The sequence below is a fragment of the Trachinotus anak genome, unplaced genomic scaffold (genome assembly GCF_046630095.1).
Source record: "Trachinotus anak isolate AG129_WGS33_773 ecotype Australia unplaced genomic scaffold, CSIRO_AGI_Tana_v1 ptg000028l, whole genome shotgun sequence".
NCBI classification, from domain to species: Eukaryota; Metazoa; Chordata; class Actinopteri; order Carangiformes; family Carangidae; genus Trachinotus; species Trachinotus anak.
This window is the reverse complement of record NW_027273879.1, coordinates 22,447,672-22,458,472: the sequence shown is the minus strand read 5'-3', so window position 1 is coordinate 22,458,472 and position 10,801 is coordinate 22,447,672. Positions and strand designations below refer to the sequence as shown.

At 39.2% G+C, this 10,801-nt stretch overlaps 1 protein-coding gene and 1 long non-coding RNA gene across 2 annotated transcripts; one reads left to right on the top strand and one right to left on the bottom strand.

Moving 5' to 3' along the window:
• Positions 1-4,488: 4,488 nt before the first annotated feature.
• On the top strand, positions 4,489-9,493 carry LOC139611904 (tumor necrosis factor ligand superfamily member 15-like). Its single transcript, XM_071466929.1, has 4 exons — positions 4,489-5,060; positions 5,652-5,706; positions 5,941-5,982; positions 6,759-9,493. Exons 1-4 carry the CDS (start codon positions 4,818-4,820, stop codon positions 7,151-7,153), a joined length of 735 nt encoding a protein of 244 aa, XP_071323030.1. The 5' UTR covers positions 4,489-4,817; the 3' UTR covers positions 7,154-9,493.
• LOC139611905 (uncharacterized) lies at positions 6,272-7,713 on the bottom strand. The gene is made up of 3 exons (XR_011686382.1): positions 7,599-7,713; positions 6,895-6,999; positions 6,272-6,761 (listed from the first exon to the last, which is right to left on the bottom strand). It is a non-coding gene; the product is annotated as an uncharacterized lncRNA (long non-coding RNA).
• Positions 9,494-10,801: the final 1,308 nt, after the last annotated feature.

The following is a 10,801-nucleotide window of genomic DNA, read 5'->3' as shown; positions in this document are numbered from 1 at the left end:
CCTCACAGTTAATAACTTACATTATATAGTTATTAACATGAAAACCTTTTTATCCTTTAACTTACATTGTATAGTTAAAGGATAAAAAGGTTTTCATGCAGATTTGGAGGGAACCCTTACATATTTTTGAAAAACGTTTTCAACAGAACCTGACAAGAAAAATTTAATGTAATTTAATTTAATGTAATGAAATTACACACACACACACACACTGTGTATTCAGTGGACAGATGAAGAGTTAAAGGACCTATATGTAAGTTTTGCTACATAGCTAATGTTAGCATTAGCAGCTGTTTACTCACCAGTTTAGAAAAAACACTGTGAATTCAACATCAAACTTCATCCTTCACTCACCAACATCCGTCTCCAGAGGTGGAGACAAACACCAGTGTTAACTCTGGTCTCTATCACCTCTTTTCTTCCACTGAAGTTAGCATGCTAACCAGCTAGCCCCGGCCCATCTCATCACTTTCAGATAGTGACTCACTGTAGCGTCAAATCTCCCTTTAAGATGTAGCTGCTAAAAGGATGTATTGTAACCATAACCTTGTTTTGTAAATACAACAATGGCTGAAACTCTTATCAACCAGCACCTGCTCCTGGAAAGAAACCTTGTTTGGTGACATAAATAGCCCCTTTAAGATTCAGGGCTTGTGCATTAAAGCTGCACTGCTCAATATTTTTATATTAAATAAACTAAATCAATAAATAATAACTAAATCAAATGCCTATGTGTAATGAGGGAGGAGTCACTCACGGCCACAGATGCACAACTCTGCAGCTCACCTGAGCTTTTCAGCCTTGTTTAGCTGATTGCTTTGTGTTACATTGTACTGGTCAGTCATGCTGCTCTCTAACTACATTCAGACTGAAAGAGGTGAGAACATTAAGGTGACAGGAAGTCATTCATTTTCTACGTGAGTCAGCGTCTCTTGGCAGTGAGTGTGTCTTGAGCAGTGTGGGTGTCAGAAAAAGTTCACGTAACTTTAATGTAATGAGCTATGACACAGTTTGGCAACCAATCACAATGCAGAAGTGCTCTGCACTAGAGCACACAACCATGTAAACTTTTGTTCCCATCAAACATTTGTTCCCAAGCACACTGCAGGAGATTCTGATAATTGTGGTGGCAGGTTTCCTTTACGCTGTGTCCCTGTTTGCTTACAGAGACTGAAATAAAAAAGATGCTTGGACAGGTGTCTGACACTGTGAGTGTTCCAGGTGAGTTGGTGAAGTGTAGTCTGTAATACATTTTGTCACAATAGGAGGGAATTGCATGCTAGCTTGGCCATAGCATGCAAATCAGAATTCTGAACAACATTGCTAGGTGTGTATTTCATCTCTATCAGTACCCATGAACTTCAGCAGCGTCCTTCAACAGGCAGCCAGAGTGAGTCGGTCTGAGTGTACGGTAACAGCAGTAGCAAGCAGTTGTTTTCTGATAAAAGTCTGAGCACTGTCGGTGCAAAACCACACTGCAGACAGACACAGCTGGAGAAAACATGGTGAGGAAAGCCAAACTACTGACGTTGATGTTTCTCTTCAGGAGCTGATGGAGACCAGATGAGTGATGACTGGACCTACATTCATCATGTGGACCAACACAATTCTAAATAAATGCTAATGCTTTTAACCTTAACCTTTAAAATGTCACAATTCTGTATTTGTCAGCTTGTTGTGGAGCTCATCTGACACCAAGTGGTCAAAAATGATAAAAGTAAGTCATGTGATGCAATGAAAAATATCCAGTGCAACATATCCTCAGGTCTCTCTCTCTCTGTCTCTCTCTCTCTCTCTCTCTGTAGCACTCCTGACAGGCTTCAGGCCAGTTTTGATGACTCACTGTCATTAAAGTATCATGACATAGAATAACATTACATTTCCTGTAATAAATGCTGCTAAGTCTGAGCCAGACTGGCTGTCCGGTCCACAGTGGCGCTGGTGGACTGGCTGAAATCTCATGGTGCTCAATGTTTCTGTTTTAGGCTGACCAGCTCCAGATGGAGCTGAGTGATAGGTCAGATCTGCCTGCATGTGTAAATGATGAGCCCAGACTGCCTGAAATAGAATTATTATAGTGGTAGTTTTGTTTTGAGTGGGCATCCACCAGAACCACATGCTGATCAGCACCAAGACAGACAGTCTGATGACACAGTTAAAGATGGCATAACTTGCTCCAGTGTTGAATAATGACTTGTGGACTATTTTAAACTGGGCTTAGATATTTTTCTACTGTTAAGACGATCATATTTATGGTGTGCATGATGAATATTTTTACTTAAGTACATGTTGCTGGTAATATTTATGTACTTTTACACATGTGGTATTGGCACTTTTATATCATAAAATACTTGTTTTAATGATGAACCTGTGTATTATGTGCATTTCTTTTGTTTTTAGCTTGATCTTTGGTCCTTGGTTTGTTTTGTTTGTCAGGTGAAATAAATCTGTGTTCTAACAGGATAAATAACATCATGCACTCACAGACGATGACAAACTGAAGGAGACACCAACATAAAGTCAGGTGTTGAACAGCTTCACTGCTCCAGGTCTTGGCTTTTCCCTCATGTGGCGTTTTGTGTCAGTGTAGGGGTCCTTCATGTGAAAAGGTTTGAGAACCGCTGAATAAGCTCATTTTTAACCACATTTAATCATCAGCTGTCACTATATGCCCACAGCTCCACTCACTACTGTCACTGAACAGGATGTCTCTAGCCTCTGTGAGCTTTTATAATCAATTTTATAAACACTGGTGTCACAGAGGAAGAGTGTCGAATGAACCACTAATGAAGCAAAAGTTCAGTCAGGAAGACTGTCTTCATGCATGCCTTCTAAGTCACAATCACAATCCTTGCTATCCATAAGCTCACCTACACATCTTATCTTTATCCAATCACAACCTGACACGGCGACTTTCAGCCAATCGCTTGTAAGCTGTCAAATCATAAAATAACTGCCTCTCTCTGCACTCATTCAGTTGTCATTTCACCACCGTGTTCATTCTGAGCCCCACCTCCACCCCTTCACCACCTTAACCGTAGACGCCAGACTACCCCCAGTCAGGAAACGGATCAGTTTCCTGTCATGGCGACGCCCGCATCCTCACACTCCATTCCTCTTCACGACCACCTTTGTCTAGGGGAAGGGTCCTCTAATTGAAGTACCTAAACACCATGGATCACTTTCATGGTGATCCACTTCCTGCTGGGGTCTAAGCGCCAAAGTTCTTCTTCCTGCTCACAATTAACTTAATTTTAAGAAATTTCTCACTCTCTAATTAGTCTCTCCTGATTGACATGAATATTACTGCTCTGACATTGTGGCTCAGTGTTAATCAAACACTTTGGCTTTGTGATCCCCTGACTTTCTCTTTAGTGCCACCATGAGGTCAACATTTTATAGTTTTGACTCAAATGTCTCAACAACTGTTGATTGTCATGAAATTTGGCACAGACGATTCCCTGTCCCAGCAGCCACAGCTGTACTTTATGCTTAGCACCAGTTAGCAGATGTTAGCATTATGTTTGGGACTGATATTTGATAATATAGAATATTGTGATATTTCCCACTGTATGCAGAAGTTTTGCAGTTCAGTCTGCCCTGCTGCTTTTATAGAGCTGATTTATTCCCTCAGTCTGTGGCCAGAGTGTTTCACTTAATTGCTGTTTAATAGTAACAATACATATAAACAAATACAAAATACAAAAATATAATTATTGCTGTGATATCACAATATCATTGTCTACTGTACAATATATTAAAATACAGGATATCTGGGCTGGACTGTATCAAGATGATAAATTACGAATATTGTCCTAGCCTAGTTAACATGTTAACAATGACAATGCTAACATGCTGAGGTTTATCCTGTTTAATATTTACAGTAGTTCGGTGTGATAGCATGCTAGCATGTAGTTCAAAGTATGGCCTGACAGAACCATTATCATGGCTGTAGACTCTTATTCTTCTTCTTGTGAAAAACTCAGAGAATTTTCATCCCGCTCAGAGCATTTTAGTTTCTTTCAGCTCTGTGCCCCCCCCCAACCACACACACACACACACAGCAATAATATTAAAAACTAATTTAAGTGTTGAATAAAAATCTCTTTAATATAAAGTTGTTGTCATAGTCCTGATACCATGATCCCTATATATTTATATGACATGTTAAAACCACCCTGTTCTCCTCCACAGAAACAAAATGAAAAAGTTTTAAAGTTTTACTTCCGATACATTCGTCTATATTAATGTTATTTTCTGTTATTTTATATTTTATATTTTCTGTTATTTTATATTTTATATTTCCATGTATAATAACACAATATGTTTTTCCTGTATAGTGGAAAATGAGCAGAGAGGTTTTTTAGACAATTATCAACTTGGGAGAAAATCAATAATATTTGTACTGTGCAGCAGACAGAATATTTTTGTACGGAAAGAGCCCGGAAAAACCTAAAAACTGTAACAAGTATTGTAAAAAGATCTTGGTGTTGTTTTAAAGATGATTTATCTTAGAGAGAAACTACTGATGCTTATCTCTGTGACTACATTGATAATACATGTGAGGTAAAGTCTGTTCACATGTTTAAGATAAACTGAGTCTGTGCTCCTCCTCCTCCCCTCTCTTTTCTCCCTCCCCATCTGCATGAATGGACAGATGAGGTAATTCCAGAATGAGGTTGGATTTTTGGTGTAGGCGGTTGACTACAGCCCCACTGTTCCCCTGCTAATATAAGACTCTGCATGTGTCAGCAGTCAACAGCTTTTTCAGGACCAGCCACTACACAGCCACTCGTAGAGCAATCAGCCCTCTGGTCATGGGACAGAAACTGATGGGACCCACTCTGCCAGCTGAAGCTGCCAGCGGGGATGCAGTGGCGGATATGGGACAGGACGAGTCTGTTCTCATTCTCATCAAACACTGCCGGGACATGAAACAACAGGAGTCGTGCCTCAGACTTGTCACTCTGCTCCTGCTGCTCAGCTGTACAACACTGTTTGTTTTCATCATCAGTGCTGATTTGAGGCAGCGTGGAGACTCTGGATCCAGTGGACAAAGGGTAAGTTCCAAATCATTTTCTTTATGTGAACTTTTCCTTGTGCTCCTGGTGTCTATAGCAGTGATGATATGAGCATGTGAAGCAAACAAAGTCAGAGTAGTTTACTTGACAGGGCCATAAATTCACTAAACCCCTGAGGTGAGGTGAGGTGAGGCCAAACACGACTTTCATCATCAACGACATCATCAAAGGCATCAACTTTTTGCGTTTCTCTCAGTCTGTTACTGAGCAGAGTGAACTGCAGCTCAGTGATCAGAGATGGGCTGCAACACACTGAGCTGTTTGAGTTTCACTTCTTGTGCCATTCTATATAAAAAATACACATTTTTATTCTGTCCACATTTTTTATTAGTGCTGCTTTACCTCACACTGTGCACTTATACAGAATATATCTCACCATGACTGATGACTAACCACGTGTTTACATGCTGATGGTGATGGGAAATTTTCTTCCATAAAACTTTTCATGTCAGCCCATTTTACCATCCTCTTACTGCTGGTATCGGTTTAAAGACAAGCTCATGTTGGCTCTGGGTAAAATGTTTCTATCATGATGACACTTGAATAAAATGTGTTCTCCTTTATTCCCAGAGCGCAGCAGAGCAACATCCAGCCTATTCCAAGCAAAAGCAACTGTGCCCTGCAGGTACGCTGTCATTAACTTGTGGATCAGTTTACAAGTTTAAAAATTTAAGTATTATTTAGCACTGCTCTCCTCAGTGAAGCTCCCTAAATAGGATCTAATATTGTGTCCTATTTCGCAACCAAGAGAGCATTCTCATGCTTGTGTTACGTGAGGGTTATGCTTTCCCTGAAGTATTATGAGCAAGCCCAGCAGCATTATTTTGAACCTCTCCCTCCTCTCTTTCTCAATCCACAGATCATCCTCAAAATACCTCCCACAGGCCGCACATTCATCTCAGTAAGTATTTCTCTTCAGATTTCACAGCTATTTGCATGACTGTTGTTTTGGATGATAGAGTGTAAAATACACAGATAGTATCCTTTCAACGTGATGTGTACGGATCTGAAATACGACCCAAAAATGAATAAACATTAAGTGAAGTGAATAAGAGCTCAAAATAAAATAATTAAATAATTAAAGTTCATTTTACATGTCAAATCTATACAATCTACATGTAAGTGCACCTGTGGTTTATTTCTAGTGTTGATCTCCATCAGAAGATATATTTGTGGTTTAAGAACCAAAAACCATCTCAGTGTAGTTTTCTTCTCTCTTAGGCTTCTCACTTGAGCTCTAGTAACAACAGGTCAGTCAGCCAATCAGAAGAGAGACTCCGAGCCTCTCCTCTGATTGGCTGACTGTTTTCTGAGTGATCCCATAAAAATACAGCAGATTTCAGGTAAACACTCAGAGAAACCAAATCCTGCAAGGTTGGATGGTGGGTCCAGCTGGGATGGGCTTGGGGTGTGGCTGAGGGTGGTGACTGCTTTGTTGTGACATCACAAAGTTCCAGAAGTCCTGACGGCTTTTCTGTGGACTGAGGCTTTGATACTTTTACAGTAAACCTAGACCTGCTTTATAATCAAAAACACATCTACCTTTAGACTATATGGACCTTTAATATGGACCTTTAACAAGCTGTTTCAACATGGTGAGAATTGACAAACTACACAACAGCAACAAACAACGTTTAAATGAGATGTTTGATTTGCTGTATGATCCTCATCCTCCAGGGTCTGTGGATGCAGAAAACAGGAGCAATGCACAGTACATCAAATGGAATGTAGAGTTTGGTGAGAGATACGACGAGGAAAGACGGGCCATTGTGATTCCAAAGACGGGCGTCTACTTTATCTACGTGACGGTTACCTTAACCTGCCAAGAGGAGGATCCAGCTGCAGACTTCAACCGGTTCTATGTGGAGCTGCGCAGCTGGAACAAAGGGTACGACATGCCCAGGCTCCTGACAAAGGCCTGGAACGGGATAACATGCATTAATTCAGAGGGGCCCAGGAGTGTGTTTGTGGGGCAACTGTTTGATTTGTTGGCAGGAGATCATGTGAGCGTGTGGATTGGCGCGGGCTATAACCTGATTATGAAATCATCATTTGGTGCTTATCTTGCATAATGAATATACCTTGATAAGAGTATTCCTCTTTGTGTATGTGCTCATTGATTTGGCTTCAATAATGTATTTTTAAACTATTTTTTAAATTAAAAACAGTTTTGGGTTATTTATCATTATTCATTTATAAGCTTTTTATGTTTTAAAGTGCTTCCTGGTAAGGCTTAAAATTCAGGTTGTCTTCAGGTTTGAAAGGTATACAGTATAAACATTATCTTAGTAAGATGTTTGTTTCACCAGCACCTCCTGAACAGATTAAATGCTTCTTGACCTAAATTCAACTGAACACAATTCTTACAAAAGATGTTCCCTCATTTTCTGATGTCTGCAAAATCTCCCATTGGTGTTCATTGGGGTTGAGATCTTTATCTGCTGAGTTAAAGGTGCTATATGTAACATTTTGCTAATACTATAAAGCTAATGTTAGCATGAACAACTGTTTACTCACCAGTCTAGAAAAAATGTTGAGTTCATGATCAAACTTCATCGTTCACTCACCAACATCTGTCTTCAGAGGTTAAGACAAACACCAGTGTTAACTCTTGTATCTATCAGGTCTTTTCCTCTACTGAAGTTAGCATGCTACCGAGCTAGCCCCGACTTGATAGTGACTCACTGTAGCCTCCAGTCTATCCTGCAGATGTAGCTGCTCAGAGGACAGATTATAACCTCTGGCCTTTAAAATGCAACAATCTCTTTCAGCGACAATCACCACTACCTGCTCCTGACAAGAAACCCCATTTAGTGACAGTAAAAACTTAAAAATAAGTTTCGGGGTTTGTGCAATAAAGCTGCACTAATCAATGTTTATATTAACGCTAACACAAATGCCTGTGTGTAAAGTGGGAAGAGTCACTCACAACACTGATGCTCTCCTGAGCTTTTTAGCCTCGTTTAGCTGATTGTTTTGAGATTTAATTGTGCTGGTTAGTCACGCTGCTTTCTAAATGCAGCAAGAACATCAAAGTAAGTCATTAATTTTCTATTTTAATTTAGCTAATTTTCTTCAGCATGTGGCTGATTCCTTGTGACCATCACCACCTGCTCCTGGTTTGGCAGCTGAGAAAACTTATAAACTTATAACTTATATAAAACTTACAAATAGCACCTTTAAAGTGATAAATGAGTCACATCACTTTCAGCATCATGAGTAAATGGGTGTGAAACAGCTTCAGTTGTTTATTCAGGTTATTTCATCTGTTTCCAGTCTTAATGTAAAGTATTGAGCACTGACACATTTGAATGTTGTTTCCTGACTTAAATGTTACTGAGATTAATTTGTCTCTGCTGTATTAAAGCATTTCCATTGACTTTGAAGCTTTGAGTTCACTTGTTTGAGCCAAGGGTACATTCAACTGAGAACTGTTATGTTATCTGATTCTGGCTTTTGAATAATATAATATATATATATATGTATATATAGTTGTTAAAAAAAGATTATGGCTGATACTTTGTTTTTTGAGATAAACCCTCCATTTGTGATTTGTAGAGTTTTTTAGAGTTTTTTATTACCTTACATTTATAAGTAACAGCTGCTGTTTGCAGTCAAACAAAGTGAACTTACAGTTTCCTTGGTCAAATTATAAAAACATGATTATCATTAGTTTAGTTTTTATTGCTGGTGTTTTTTTTTTACTCTATTTAGAAAGCATGAGAAACACAGAATAATTTCACTGTGAAATACTTTTGTCTGTTTGTTTTTTAATGTACAATTCCTATATGTGCACACTCATATGTGTAGGACAAGGAAAATTAGTATATATTATAATGAGTCAGATTCACTGTATTACTTCAATGATTTTAACTGCATTGGATTCACTTGGTTCTTTTTCACACTGGATTTACTACATCATTATTTGACCTATTATTATTGCTGGATTACAGCCCCACTGTTGTATAATATATTTAAATGAACTGTAACAACTTCATGTTCACTTTTACAATTGCATTCCTTTGTGTCTTTTTGTTGTGGCTCATCTTCCTGTGTGAAGCCTTTTGGGGGAGTTTTCCTTGTCACCTTGGAGAGTTTGGTCAGACTGGGATCTGCTGCTGCTGCAGGCCTGTAGCCTTCTGAGTTATTTAATGTAATATTAGACTATAAAAATAAATTTGACCTGAGTATATGATAAAGGTCTGCACTCACTTTTTCAAAGTACACTATAGTGCATGTATAGAGTCATATATATCTTGTCACTGAAATCATTGTCCATTGACACAATCCACACTGGGGTTAGGGGTGGGAAAATATTCTTAATGAAATATACATTTAAACAGATATTGGATTGTTTTGATGGTTTCTTTATCAGATGTTTTTTCTGCTGGCTCTGTGCACATACATTTCAAATTTAAAACATGTGTTGTGCAGATGGCTCTTCGAGAGAGGCTGTTCTCCTCAGCAGATGAGAACAGCCTCCAGTGATCATCAAAACTTCATTTGAGAGTCTCAGATGAACAGTTCTGAGGAAAAGAAACAATCTTGTGTTGTTACTACTTTACCTGGCTTGACTCTCCACTCTAATTGTTTTACGACACATGGCATGCTCTGACATCAGACATTTTATAAAATAATTATACAATACAATTCTAATACATTTTATTTATAAATGCCACCCAATGAAGCATTACAAAGCAAATCAAACATTTAGAAGCATAAACAAGATAAAATACAGACAAGATAATATAATATTTGAATTAATGACAATAAAATAGATTAATATGCATACATGCACAAACACATGCATATATATGTACACACACACACACACACACACACACACACACACACACACACACACACACACACTAATAACACACAGGATAAGGTAAACATTGGACTTGTACATTTCACATAGCATCAGGAAAGGCCAAGTTAAATGGTAAATGGACTGCTTATATAGCGCTTTTCTAGTCTTATTGACCACTCAAAGTGCTTTACAACGTGACATACAGCACTTACATCTACAGTGGAGTGCTTCTAACATTCACACACACACACACTCATATGCTGAGGCAATTTGGGGTTCAGCCCTTGCCCAAGGACACTTGAAAATGTGGACCAGAGGAGCCAGGGATTGAACCACCAACATTCTGATAAGTGGATGACCCACTCTACCTCCTGAGCTACAGCCAAGTTTTGACTTGAACAATGCAACAGATAGACACTTGTCTGAGGGAGAGTGTTCCAGAGGTTAGAGCCTGGTACACTAAAGGCCCTGTTGCCCATGGTGCATATTTTGGCTTGTTACCACAGATTTCATAATAACATGAAGGATGGCTCTGTAATGCATGATACCAGACCCACGGACTGACGCACCTAAATGGAGAGCAACCATTACTGATGTTTTCTGTAGGGGTCATCTCAAGCTTGCAGGGGCGTGTCCAGCTTGCAGGTATTGGCATCCATAGGTCCAGGAAGAAGTGTCTGGACCCCCAACAAGGCGTTTCATATAAATGAGAGAATTGGGTTTTGCCCTGACAGAGTTTCTCACTTTGGTCAGAACTTTGAGCCTTGTGTTTTTATTGGTCTGATCTAAACCATTCATGAGGACACCAAGTCTATTTGCATGTGTTTTTCTACATGAGCGTGCAGTATCTATGCAGTCAGACCGAAACATTCCTGTGAACAGGATGAGCTCATCCTGGAACCTACTG